Source organism: Poeciliopsis prolifica, unplaced genomic scaffold (genome assembly GCF_027474105.1).
Source record: "Poeciliopsis prolifica strain line A6 unplaced genomic scaffold, Auburn_PproV2 SCAFFOLD061, whole genome shotgun sequence".
In the NCBI taxonomy this organism is placed as follows: Eukaryota; Metazoa; Chordata; class Actinopteri; order Cyprinodontiformes; family Poeciliidae; genus Poeciliopsis; species Poeciliopsis prolifica.
This window is the reverse complement of record NW_026562436.1, coordinates 1,393,130-1,407,842: the sequence shown is the minus strand read 5'-3', so window position 1 is coordinate 1,407,842 and position 14,713 is coordinate 1,393,130. Positions and strand designations below refer to the sequence as shown.

Sequence of the window (14,713 nt, the reverse complement as noted above, 5' to 3'; positions counted from 1 at the left end):
CCTGTCTGCCGTTCAAATCTGTCCCCCGGAGATCGGCCTGTCTGCCGTTCAAATCTGTCCCCCGGAGAAAATACACAAAATATCATGAGAAAGAAAATCAACAGCTGGTGTCAAACTGCGGAGCACCTGAAATGTTCCTATGAAGCATCAGAGGATTCCCAGAGACGTTCAAATGTGTTTATATGAATATCCTACTAACATTAATTTCTACATCATTTCATATTTTCAAACTACAGTGAAGCAGGTCAATAAAGACTTTATGCAGATTTTGTGATGTCTAATGTCTCAGTCTAAGTGTTTTCTGGTTTAAACTGGGTTCCCCTCATTGGAGCTTTTGTTCCATTTCAACGATCAGGACATGCTGGTGGAAACGTTTCCCCTCAGTAGAAATCTGTTCTCAATGCAAAGGGAACTGCTCTGCAGCTGCCAGTTGCACTTCTGCAGCAGCGACTGCCTGGGCCACAGTGCAGAGGGGAAATGTCATTCCAGAAGCGACCAACACGGACAGCAGACAGGAGGCTGGAAGCGAGCGGGGTTAGATTCTCCAAACTGCAGGCCCAACCTTGGACATGCTGTTTTCTCTCTTTATTTTCATTTCTTCAGACCTTATTTTGACGTCCCTCCGTCTACTGCTGTGCCCTTTGTTAGTCATGATTAGTTTGGTGGTTAAACCTGACTGATCATAGTGAAGAATCCTTTGGTCATAAACACACTGATGGTGATAGTTATTATTATTTTTTTTTAGCTTGCTGAACCAAAGGTGTACAGGGAGGAAACGTTATGAGAATTCTGAGGGCCCCTGACCGACAGGTGGCCCTCTGCAATTTATTTATTTTTGTATTTTTTCATAGAAATATTTATTTTGCAAGTAGTTGAGTTGTTATGGAGTCTGATAATTTTGCAACTCTTGCAGTCAGTTACACCATCAGCCCATTTTCCTGATGGAGAGTTTTCCCCTTGTCTCTGAGCTTGCGTAAATAAATTTAAGAATCATCCTGTTTGGTCATCTTTGGCCATGCCGATTCCTCCTCAGCCGCTGATTATCTCAGTCTATCTGAAATGAGCGTCTCTGTGTTTGAGGGTATGAACCAGACAAGGATTTATCAGTGCAGCGATTCAGTCACAGCGGTCAGGAGATTAATCAACTGATGCAGCTCATAAAGATACAAAGTTCTTCCTTCCTGCTGACAGCTTCTAAATTACTGAAACACCAATACATCAGAAAGCTTAACAGCTGCCGAACTGCAGGAAAATCTACTGTAATATGAGAGAAGATGAAAAGAACTCAGAAAGAAACGCCTCATGCTCTGGACTAAAGTAACTTAAACACAGATGAGCAACAACGTTCTGGACGTCGTTTTCTGGATATTCTAATTTCATTTGAAAGGTTTTCAACTAAAAGACATTAACAATTCAATTATAAATTCAATTTTAATAATCCACAATAGACTTGTCCAAAACTCAAGAAAATATTAGGTCCTATAAATGCTCACATATGGATAAGCTGAAATTGTAAGCTGTTTTTTTTTTTTTTTTTTACTTTTGCTTCATATTTTAATTTATGCAAAAGTAAAACTTTTATAAAAAAAAAACAGGGGTTGACAGCAGTGACACCATTTGGTTGAAACAATTATTTATTAACATTATAGGTGCCTGCCTCACCTGAGATCTGTTATTAATTCTCTATTTCTAAATGAAGCCATAAATTTACTAAGTTTTTATCTATAAAAAAATTCTTTCACTACCTTTTTATATAATAAATTGTATTACTTTATGTATTAAATCGAGTCGTTTATTTTTAGTCAGTGTATTCAATAATTAAAACCGGAAATGAAACTGGCATACTGATCATTTAATTTGCATTCCTCTATGTGACAAAGTTCTACAATAAAATCATTTCAAATAATAAAACAAACAACTGAAAACGCTCATTTTAACGGAGGCTTCTGATCTTTTTTATGTCTTTTTTTCCCCTCACCATCAATAGAAAATAAAGTTTTTTTTTTTCCAAGCTCCATCAGAGGCGGGTCAACATGCTCCACCATCTTCCACTGGTCTTGCAGTTTCTCAACTTCACCATTTTGCAGCAGAGTTTTTCCAGCATGTTTTCAATATATTTGTATAATTAACGTTTCATAAGGCAAGTGGAGACAGATTCGCCAGTTTCCAGCAGCAGCAGCAGCAGCAGCAGCAGCAGGTCGGCTGGTCTGAGCGCACATGCTCAGTGGGATTATTATTGTTTTTTTTTTTTCAGAGCGGAGGCTTTAAGAGCGCAGCCGCTGCATGCAGACGGCAGCAGAGAGGCTGAGCTGGAGCTGAGAGAGAGAGAGAGAGAGAGACAGGAGGAGGAGAAGCTGCAGGAGGAGGAGAGCTGAAGCGGACCATCAGCTGCCAGATGAGCCATCCCTGACAGCTGCAGACCCGGCTCCATGCTGGGCACCCGCAGCCCCAGGCTCACAACTTCTCCTCAATAGACTCTTATTTTTTATACACATTTTCCTACATTCTTTTTTCTTTATTTGGATTTTTCAAAGCATTTCCATCATGGTGCTGGGCAAAGTTAAGGCCCTGGCGGTCTACTTCGACTGCCTGAACGAGAACAACCTGCCCGTGTTCTCCGGGGGAGACCTGGTCTCCGGGCGGGTGGTGGTGGAGGTGACCGGGGACGTGCGGGTCAAGAGGCTGGACATCACCGCGCGGGGTCTCGCCAAAGTCCGGTGGACGGAGTCGAGAAACGCCGGGGCCAACACCGCTTACACCCAGAACTACACGGAGGAGGTGGACTACCTGCATCACTGCGACACCCTGATCGGAGAGGAGAGAGGTAGGAGCGAGGATGATGATGATGGTAATGATGATGATGATGAGGTGATGATCACCGCAAAACTTTTGGCATAGAAAACTTTAGGAATACAGAGGGCGCAGCTCATCAGTCACAGTGGTACTGATGCAACAGCTGATGCCCGAGCTGCGGCTCCTCTGCTCGGTGTGTTATGAACCGCTTGACCGCCGCCAGCAGCGGGACGGATGGAGGCTTTCAGCTTCAGAAACCTTCTGATCGCCACTTGATTTTTGTTTTGTTTTGTTTTTCCTTCTTCCTTGCGGAGAGTTGCAGAAAACTAAAAAAGTTGCAAACGCTTCGAATATACAATAAAAGCGACCAAAAAACACAAAGTGATCATCAAGGTTTTGAGTTTGAAACCAACTTTTCCTCAACGACACATGCGGAAAGGCGATTTTCACTGCTGACATCAATGATAAGGACAGATCTGGCTACTCCCTTTGTTAGAAGCGGTTCAAACCTGTTCAGAAACTGCCAGAGACAGGGGGAGGGGAGGGGAGAACCAGGCTGACTCTCAGTCTGAGTGCGTGTGTGAGTGTGTGTGTGGAGGGAATTATGCTTCAGCTGCTGCCTGTAAGCCTGCCTCCACTTTTCACAGTCTTGTTGTTCTGTTGCCCTGGTGATAAATAAAATAAGATGCAAAATAGACCGTTGGATTAAACCTTTATGGAAATACAAGCTGCACTCAGAGATGTGTTGACCTCTGACCCTGAAGCTTGGCTGGACTCAGGCAGTGGAGCATCCAAGAGCCGAGGCTCATGTTGTAGCTGATTATAAGAAACTGATTATTCCACTGCATGAGACCCAATACAGCATCTAAAGAAATATTACTCTATCCCCAACATCTGGAAATGTGTCTGCTGTCAGTGCCGATGGGAATGATTTGTTAATATCTTGCTTGGCAAATGATAAAAATAATATGAATATATCATTTTGTCCCTGACAGTTCTTCAGACTTCAAATATTAGCCTATTTGATGCAAAACCCATAAAAAGTTCCAATTCTGGCGTTTGTTAACGAACACAAACAGAAAGAAGGTGTTTTTACTTTTGAACAAGTTTGAATAAAAAGATTATCAAACCGCATTTGAAAAATCACTCGGTTGTTTTTCAGCTTCCATCTTGAAAATAACCACCCGGTTATTCCATATTTATTTTTTAGAACGCACAATGGTAATACAATAGAGTGTGTTTAAAGTTGGGTTTTTTTTTTCTTTATTGTGTCTTGTCACTTTTATCTTTTTCAAAGTAATTCATTTATTCAAACTGACTGCAACACATAAGGATACTTTATGCAATTAAAACAACTTTTCTGATCTGATTGAAAACAATAAGGTCATATTCTCCAGTATCTGCTGTTGTTTTAGAACATGTTCAGATGAACACAAAGGAAAAACTCAGGGAAACAGGCCGGAAACCAACAACTTCACTGGCTGAAATGAAGCAGACATTAACTCCGGTTCGTGTTCGCGTGAGAACAGCAGGTCCACCTGAAGTTCATCTTTAGAGTAACAACACCCTTCCTCTCCTGCCTCACCCCTTCTTCCCCCTTCTCAGGCCACACACTCCACGGGCTCCGCTCGTGTGGGCGGGTAGCTCGCGGCCCAGCGAGCCAATCGGCGCTCGTCCCTTTAGATCCGTCTCACGCGCTTGGCCAATAGGAGGCCGAGTTGCGATGCGCTCGTCGGAGTTTCCAGCTAGAGTAAGCTGCTCAGTCTGGTTCATACCGGTCTACTCCTGCTTGAGCTGCGCTGCCAGTGAGTGGGGCCGCGCGCACGCACGCACGCGCAGCAAACTCCCCCGCGCTCACAAACACACACACACAAATACACGGTCACACACACATCGAGGAAGTGTCTCGCGTCGCGCTCGCGCGCACATTGCAGAGATGCAGGATGAGGTGGCAGGAAGTGAGCAGCGGCGGGCTGGACTGAGAACTCTTACACAAACTCAACTGATAGATGACACCAGAAATGAGGAAGCGAGGAAGGTCACGATGACGTTTCTCCCTCTGAAGCTTTTCCTTTGACTGCTGTTTAGCTGCGCTACACGTGTTGATAGCTTAGCATGCTGAGGTGCAGGAATACAGCTGTAGGTTGTTCAACCAGGGACAAAGATAGTATAAAAAAAACTCAAACACATTTCTAAATATGATAAATAGTCATGTATAAATAAAAATATGATTTATTTATTTATTTGTTTGTATCTTTTTTATGTGAAAAAAATGAGTATTTTTTTATTCATTGTTTGCTCTCCTTATTTTTCATTCACATCTTTATTTCATATCTTTTCTTACAAGCTGCCACATATTTGACTCTATATTTCCAAATATGTTTCTTACAGATATTTAGAATAGAAACAGAAATGGCTTTCATTGTCCCACACACAACAAAGTTCCAAAGATGTTAAAAAATATATACATACAAAAAACAAGATTAGCAACAATAGTAGTAACAATTATTTAATATACAAGATTATAATATAAATATACTGGACACTTATTGAATTAGAAGTATTGTACTCACTGTTGTGCATCTGTGTGAGATGATTTTTAAAAAATGTCCAAATGTGCATGTGTTTGAACTTTCAGAAACACAACAGATAATGTGCTGTACAGTATCTCAGGTGTGCAAGAACAGACGTGCCATTAAAGATAATTAAAACACAAACAAACAAAACAATGCAAATGATTGTGCCAGCACGGACGTAAACACAGTCTAACCAGTGGCAAGTTTTAAGATATCAAAGCACTGCTTCTTATTCCACGGGTTTTGAAATGGTCAAAATTAATATTATCAAAATCAAAGGTAACATTTTTCATAAACACTGTAAATACTGCAGCAGAGCTGGTGTTTATTTGTGGTTCTCAAGTTTTCTGGCCTTCCAAACAGCAGTGGAAAAATACTCAACTCCAACTATCAGCTGAGTTTACATGCAATCTTTGTATAACAAGCACACAAAATTTTTTTAACTCATTCTTGTGAGTTATGAATTGCTTCATAATCCAAAGTGTGGCAATCAATGACTTATCAGATAATCTCACATCGAAACCAGCGGAAAAAATGCGTATTTTCTGGACTGCCAACAGACATTAAACAGTCAAAACGGGGCAGAAAAAGGCTGATTCATTGTTTCATAACATGACGTTTCACATTTCCCACTGACTTTCACTAGAGCAGTGCAAAAAATAGTCAGAATAGAAAAAAAAGATTAAATATGGACCAAACAAAACATTTATAAGACTGGATGAAACTTTTCCTAAAGGAATTGTTGAACTAACTTTTGGTTCATTTGGATTTGTTCTACAAAGATATGTGAATTGTGTAAACCACAATGCTCTTTGTGATGTGAATCATTTTTTTGATTGGTTTACAACAATCATTCATTTACTGGCTTAGTTAAGGATCAACATTAGTCTCTAATATAGAGACTATTCTTCATGGGTTCCACACCACAAAGTCACAATTTTTACAAACATTACAACAAAAAGAAGATTTTATGATATATGTTAAGACACGAACAAAATCAAAACAAATGTTTAGGATTAATCGCCTCAACTATTTTAACACTTTACAGACATTACAAAAGGAAAACATAAAATACCTACAGCATTACCTGTTGGGGGCCTGTCCGGGAATGCTAGGGAATGTTCTAAGAACAAAATGAAAGATTTCTTAGAAATAAAAAGGAAATATCCTACTGCAAAACCCCCCTAAAATCAGAAGGTGTGAGGCATTTATGCTAAACATAATAGTTAGTAAATATTGACTAAGAGTGAGGAAAATCAATCTAAAAGTTGATGTATTGTTACATATTGTTACATTTTCATAAATTACAGTGGAATTCAAACTCTTGTTCTCTGTGTTTCAGATGAAGATGCTCTGGAGGAGGGCATGACTGTCCTGCACGCCGGCCTGCATGAGTTCGCCTTCAGCTTCAACCTGCCTCAGATGTGAGTGACCTCAGAGTTCATTCAGCACGACGCTCCATCTGCAACAACTGACCCTTTTAAAATCAGCAACGTGCACATAGAGACTGCATAACCTGACGCACAGTTCCATTAGGAGAAAGGTGTTCTTTCATGTTGATCATCTGAAGCTCTATTTGGAGCCTCTGAAGGGGCCCCACACCTCTGCCTGGGGCGCTGAACTAAACTAACTAACCAACCGTGTATGAAGCAATTAAAACTAACTCTGTCTCAAGCAGCTTCAGCTCTTCAGAAAATATGCAGGGTCAGGAAAGTCATTAAAGCTTTGGTCTGAAGGAAAGGCTTGAGTTGGGTTTGACCGGACCACCCACGTTTCTGGGCCTCACTCCGCCTCTCTCCTGCAGGGCCCTGGCCACTTCGTTTGAAGGGAAGCACGGCAGTGTGAGGTACTGGGTGAAAGCCGAGCTGCACCGGCCCTGGCTGCTGCCTGTCAAAGTCAAGAAGGAGTTCATTGTGTTCGAACACATCGACATCAACACGCCTCTCCTGCTGGTAGGAGCTGCTGCTTTATTCATCGACATCTTTAATAGTATCGCCTGCTAAATCAGATGGTGTGTGTGTGTGTGTGAACAGGCCCCCCAGGCCGGGACGAAGGAAAAGACTCTGTGTTGCTGGTTCTGCGCGTCGGGTCCAATCTCCCTCAGTGCCAAAATAGAGCGGAAAGGCTACACGCCAGGTGAGCCACGCCTCTTCTTTTTGTTCATCCTCCTCTTCCTCTCAGTATTCCCCTCTAAAGTTTCACCTGTGTCCCTTCCTCTCTCAGTCTGACAGACTGATCTCTTCTCCGCTCTCTCCCAGGCGAGTCCATCCAGATCTTTGCCGAGGTGGAAAACTGCTCGTCCCGTGTCGTGGTGCCCAAAGCGGCGCTGTACCAGACACAGACCTTCTTCGCCAAGGGCAAGGGCAGGCAGATCCAGCAGTTGGTGTCCAACCTGCGGGGAGAACCTCTGCAGCAAGGGAAGAGCCAAAGCTGGGAGGGCAAGCTGCTCAAGATTCCCCCGGTGTCGCCCTCCATACTGGACTGTCCCATCATCAGAGTGGAGTACGCCCTCATGGTGAGTACAGGGTGACTGTCGGGTGACTGCTAACCCTCCTGCTAGCCACCGGTGTCTAGTGACAAACATGCAGCATTAGGAAATGAAAGATGTGAATGAAGTTGCATTCTGAGACGTACATGAGGTGTGTGAAGGACTCAGTAAGCAATAAATAATGGTAGCTGGCCCTTTATTACATGGAAAGGTAATGATAGTTGAAAACAATAAGAAACAATAAGAAAGTTAGTCTACAAAAAATGGAGACATAAAACGACAACAGCTGACAAACCAGTGAGCATCCATGCTGTGTGTTTTATTAGCTTGTCTGTCATCTCCTGTCTGAATGAGGAGCAAAAACAAACAATGATTGTCAGTAACTCATAAACTAGCAAACTTAGTAAAACATTAAAATCTCATAGCAGCAGAAGCCTGATTACCTTCACTAATCTCCATGCTGATGACTCACTGATAGCATAAACTCATAAAACATTGTTGAGGGCTAGTAAAGCGTTAATCCCAGCATGACCGCTCCTTTGTTTTTACTTCTCTGGCTTCTTGAACTTGGGCTCAGTTGTAATATTTTGGGTAAGGTGATATGAGGGCGCAGTTCAGAGCTCCATTGTTTGATGTTTTTCTGGAGAAAAGGTCAATAACAAGGTTAAGATGTTTGAGGCAGGAGGGGGTTAGAATCCCGGGGTATTTATATTCCTCACATGGACCTATTGCTTTGATTGTGAAGTTGTCTCTTGTTATATTATGTGTGTGTATGTGTGTGTGTGTGTGTGTGTGCAGCTGAATTTCACCAACACATAGATACAAGTGGCTCCTGCTAACTTGAAAGCATGTCTTCCCTCCAGGTGTACGTGGACATTCCCGGCGGGTTGAACCTGTCCCTCTCGTTGCCTCTGGTCATCGGCACCATACCGCTCCACGGCTGCGCCACCCGCACCTCCAGCATCAGCAGCAACTGCAGCTCGGTCAGCTGGATGGGCCTGCCGGAGAGACCCGAGGGTACGTTACACACACGTTTTCTGCCCTGCAGCTCTTTAGGGGACAGAACGATATCTTACACCTGCTTGTTTTCTGCAGCTCCACCGAGCTACAGCGATCTGGCAATATCAGAGGCGCACAGGCGGAACTGTCTGCAGGGCTGTGATAGGTCTGACGGGGAGGGAGAGGACCAAGAATCTGTGCTGACATACATCACAGAGTTCAGATATCTCCCCCCGCCACTCTACTCTGAGGTAAACACACACACACACACACACACACACACACACACACACACACACACACACACACACACACACACACACACACACACACACACACAGAGCATGTCAGCGGTTTAGTGTTAACAGGGTAGTAAACGTAAGAAATGCAGAAAACGTATTTAAAACACACAAAACAGGTTTAATATTACTATTCCGAAAGATGCAAAAAATAAATAAAATATAAAGTAAGTTAGAAACTGTTGCAATAAATGTCCACAAAATGTCCACACTGAAGCATTCATGTCTACAATTCTTCACAAAACTGGACCGAAGAACAGAAACCATGACAATGCCACAAGACAAACCAGACAAGCCAGAAAGATAAAAAAAAAAACTTCAATAAAAAAAATGTGCAAAAACTTTGGTGCACAAACATTGTAAAAGTATGTTGATCAAGAGCAGCAAACCCTTTTCCTGCAACATTGTGCCAAATATCATTGAGAAGGTACCGAAGCTTTAAGACTTCACAATGCCTCGGAATAAAAGTTGATAAAATCCTATAAAAAACTAGAGTAGCTTAACCTAAACATTTGAAATGCAATGAATGCAAATCGCTGAAAAATTCTGTATGAATAAAATATGTCCACAATATTTAATAAAAATTTGCTGAATTAAAATGAATTGAAATCGGAGAAACACCAAGCCAAAGTTTTGTGGATGTTTTCTCATCTCTACTTTTTCTAAAACGTTCTCCCATTTGCATCAAATTTTGATGAGCATTCAGAATATTTTTAAAAGCCTTCCTGCTGCTCATTCAGTTTTTTATACTAGGAATTGGAGTTCTTTATGGCGCTCACACTAAGTGAAAAGCAAAGAAAAGTAGCTGAACCTTCACCTGCTGAGTAGCAACAGGTTCTGACAGGTGATTCAGAGTATTCAGTGTCTCTCTTCCTCCCTCCTTTCCTCAGGTGGACCCCTACCCTGACACCGTAGAGGTCTGTGGCACTGCAGACGTCCGGAGACCCGACATGTGTCCGTCCCGCTGAGGGGGTCCGACCCAGTCTACCCATGCTCAGCCAGAAGTCCCACATGACTTCTCATTAGGATGTCACTGTAGATGTGGCCGGACCACTTCTGACCTGAGGACAGCCAACCGACGGAGTCCACAGTGACTCCTGGACGAGACGGACCAGGGTCACGTTGGACAAACCATTTGCTGTCCTCAAGACAAGGACAAATCCAATGTCCTCTGACAGCAGCGCGAAAAACTGTCTCCCCCTCCCACCACCGCTCAGAAGACGTCTCCTCCCGCCTCAGAGAGGTTTGCACATGCCGTTCCAGCGGGTTCCCTCTCAGAACGCCGCGGGCCGACATGCCTCAGTAGACGGAATGTCCGCAGTGCTTCTAACCGGCACACAGCGGCGAGAGCTGTCTCCAGTAGCACCTGAGCTCAGCGCTCAGGCCCGAAGGTGGAGGTCCGGTGAAACTCCCCCGAGATTCTCCAACTCAAACCAGAAACAAGACGATGGTGACAGAAACGTGTCACATCAACGACCAACTCAAGGGCTTTGAGCTCCAGTTGAGAGTGAATGTGTGTGTGTGTGTGTGTGTGTGTGTGTGTGAAGGCTATAGAGTGTGTGTCGACTTAAATGTTAGGACAAAGCACAACTCGGACCAACCCAGACAGTGTACCACAAGTTGCCTGTTGGTTTCTGCTCTGAGATGAAGCCTGTGTAGCTGCAGATTCTTCCACAACGCGGACGGATGTTAGAACGCAAAAAAAAAAAAAAAAAAGAAAAATAACAGATCAATGTTTACAGAGAATTATGTCAGATTAAGAATGTTCAAACACATTTTCTTCCACCTAAAAGTTCAGATTACCAAGTGCAATATATTTTTTTATATCTGAGGTTTTTTTTGCACTAGTTTTTTCATGTACTCTGTTGCTGTTTATTCCATTTCTGTGCATTTTATGTTATTGTCATGATCTCGTTGCTTTCACGATCAACTTTGGATCAAATAAAAGGTTTATTTTCTAAAATAATCCAACGACTCCAATTGTTTGTTGCTATGGCAACAGGATCCAGGACCTTGGCACGTTTTTCCACAACCTGAACCTATATTGGGGTTTTAATTAGACAATCCAGCATGAAGTATTTGTGAGGAAACAGGAATGTAATATATTGTATTAAGAGGTTGTTTTTTTTTTCAGATAAAAATTTTAGGAAGATCCAACAATCCAGAAAGATGAAGCTCCGCACCAATTTCAAACAGTTTCCAGTCATGACGGGTTTTTGTTCCGGATTGCCCTGAATGCATCGCCTCCCCAGGCAGAGCTGCATGACATGAGAGAAATAACCAGAATACTGTTATCATGTGATGACAGTGTCGGCTGTTATTAGCTTTTATTTTCTATCAAGGGAAGCAAAAATACAATGATAATACTAATTGTGCTTATTTAGATAAGGTAGGTTATTATCTAAAACATAATACTATAATACATAATACAACTACTATTTACATTGAAGCAACTATTTCCAAGTAGCTTAGGTGCTACTTGAAAATAGTTGTACTAGCTCACGGTAGTTCTGTGGCACGGTCTTGCTTCAGATCGTTAATATGGAACCGATCAGATCAGTTCTGCATGTCTCAAACTATAGATGAAATAATGACTGTGTTTTTTTCAAGAAAAAAAAATCAAAAAGGATAAAATGGGCAGGGGCTCAAACCCTCTGTGCCCCCCACTCTGCATGTGACTGGAAACCTGGAAATCACACTGATTTCACTTCTATTTCTGCTTGTAATGCTTATTACTATCCATAACAGGGAGCTTCATATTAATGATCAATATTTGATCAACTGATCAGACATTGATCAAGATGGCGCCACAGCCAATCAGAACGCCAGACCAGAGAGAGAGAGAGAGAAAACCAACAGAAGAGAAAAAGTTAGCAGTTGTGTCATGAGGAAAAGTTTTCAGTTCATCTTGCAGCAGCTTCTGCTTAGAGCAGAGATAACTCAGGATGACCAAACGCTTAGAATGAGGCAGGAGAGGGAAACGTTCAGATCAGAGTGCAGATATGAGGAATGCACCGATCCACTTTTTTCACTTCCGATACCGATACAGATGTCTGAGGTTTGGTATCGGCTGATATCGATCTGATGCAGAGAAACAGCTGAGTTGACCTAAAACCAGAACATCTCACTGAAAGACACCAGGAGCTTCACAAGCTTGTTCAAACATGTAAAAACAACGTTCATAAGTGTTAGGAGTAAAACAGCCAACCTGAAATAAATAATAAACTGCAACAAACCTTCTGTCAAACGAGTCTGACCATGCAGTGAGAAATCCTGAATTGAATGCAGAATAAATAATAAAGCATGTCACTTAGAGCACAAAGCGTGTAATTAGAGACAGGCTGACACAGACATGATCGGAAATATGATCTTTTTTCTCTCCCTCTACTTTTCTCACCCAAATAATCCCAGTTCTGTTTGCTTAGTCTCTCTGTTAAGTTTGACACCAATTTTAGTTTCCATTTTAGCCGAAAGACAAACTTTAGTCGCTGTAATCTACAATGTAAGAATCTGCTGTCCAGAGGAAATCTTTTCAGGGCTTCCTTTGGAAAAGGAAATTGGTTTTAATATACATTCCTGCATCACCAAAGCCGAAACTTTGCCAGGCGAGTGCAGAGCCGTGAAGCTCAGCTGCCAGCAGGCCGGGCCTAAAGCAGGCCGGGCCTAAAGCAGGCCGGGCCTAAAGCAGGCCGGGCCTAAAGCAGGCCGGGCCTAAGCAGGCCGGGCCTAAAGCAGGCCGGGCCTAAAGCAGGCCGGGCCTAAAGCAGGCCGGGCCTAAAGCAGGCCGGGCCTAAAGCAGTTTGAACCGGATCCTTCAGCAACATCTCAGTGGAGATTACCAGCTCACAGACGTTTGTTTCACTTGGTATAGTCTGGTTTCTGGTTTTTCAATACGACTCTTTCCTTTAGAATGTTAATCTGGATTATTGTGGACGTTTGGAAGTGCGCCTCGCAATGGAAGGAAGCAGGTCGTTCTACGCAGATGTTTCCTTCCCTGCGCCGGCTGACACAGCAGGTTTACCGAGGATCAGACAAGGAGCGGCGGAGCGGCAGGGATCAGGACGAGACGCTCACAGCCGCTTCGCAGGAAAACTTGTCCTGCCTGAATCCCATCGGTCTGTTTTAATTTGACTCATAAGAACACATGTACACTCACATTCCAACACACATACACATACACACGCATACACATACACACACACACGCACACGCACAAATGATGAGAGGTCACATGAAAAATGTTTTGGCTCTGTAATACAGGCTGCTTCTGTACGGCTGATAAACAGAAACTGGTTTGAACTGGCTGGTGAAGCAGGGAGAGGCAGCAGAGAGAACAGAAGAGTCTGGCATTGTTGTAGCAGTGAGGGCAGTGTAGCAGACACACACACACACACACACACACACACACACACACACACACACACACACACACACACACACACACACACACACACACACACACACACACACACACACACGCACGCACTCACACACCTGGAAGATGAGGAAACACTGACACTGAAAATAGACAGAAATGTACAAAATGTTATTCATGTCCAAGATTCCTGCATAGACATAAAGAAAAACCTATTGATGCATAAAACAGCCTGCATAACATAATACATGCACTGAGATCAAACAGTGCATGTGACCTCCTTCCTAAAATAATGGTCTAAGGAAATTTCTGCAACAACAACAAAAATCACAGCTTATTTATTCTCAAAAGATATTTTTTTTTTTTGGAGGGGGAATCAGTTTCAGCCAAAAATGACTCAGGCCATTATTGTAGGACGGTTCTGATAGTTGTGGCTCATTCCACAAACTTCAGCATTTTCCATTTGGATTTGTTGAAGTAATAAAGTCGAATTTATGTTTAAAGCAGATTAATAACAACAGCTGTTGACCAAAGCGCTGTGCATTTTAAAAATGATGGAAAAAACAAAGAAAGATATGATTCAATTTAAAAATTCAAGTATAGAGTAAGAAACCTGAGAGAAGAAATAACGCGATCGCGGTGAACAGAACTCGTTCTGATCAAAAAGACGAGTCATAAAATGAGTTTCCTTAAAATGAAATCAGTGCGTTCCTGGAGGGAATCACACCAGGAGCCTGCAGCCACAGATCGCTGCCCAACTGGGAAGTTAAAGGAAAATGAGAGCCCACTTTCAAATGTGTTTTACAAACAACAACCTGAATAGTGTGGAGGGCCTTCATATTCAGCTTCACTGTATCAATACTTTGTAGAGTAAGCAAGTCTGTAACTTCCCGTGTCTCTTTGCACTTTTACAGACGGCAATTTTTGCCTCTGAAATTAGTAAGTAACTGTTTTCAGGTGGAGATCTGTCTGGACTTTGACTAGGCCACTTTAAAAATGAACATCTATTATCTGTATTTCACAATCCATACTGATCAGATTTTTATTTGTGAAAACCATGAAACATTTGAGTTCCACTTTGCACTAATGTGCTTCTTGTGTTTGTCATAGAACATTCTCAACTCCCTAAACTAAATAAACGACGACTGAAAACAAGGTCTTCATAGAATAACATTTCTTCCTT

At 42.5% G+C, this 14,713-nt stretch overlaps 1 protein-coding gene across 1 annotated transcript; it reads left to right on the top strand.

Annotated features, from left to right (window-relative positions):
• The first annotated feature begins 2,310 nt into the window (after positions 1 to 2,310).
• On the top strand, positions 2,311 to 11,121 carry arrdc3b (arrestin domain containing 3b). The gene is made up of 8 exons (XM_055060761.1): positions 2,311 to 2,824; positions 6,712 to 6,793; positions 7,174 to 7,321; positions 7,403 to 7,505; positions 7,628 to 7,884; positions 8,721 to 8,874; positions 8,953 to 9,107; positions 10,046 to 11,121. The coding sequence occupies exons 1-8, from the start codon at positions 2,545 to 2,547 to the stop codon at positions 10,121 to 10,123; spliced, it is 1,257 nt and encodes a 418-aa protein (XP_054916736.1). The 5' UTR covers positions 2,311 to 2,544; the 3' UTR covers positions 10,124 to 11,121.
• Positions 11,122 to 14,713: the final 3,592 nt, after the last annotated feature.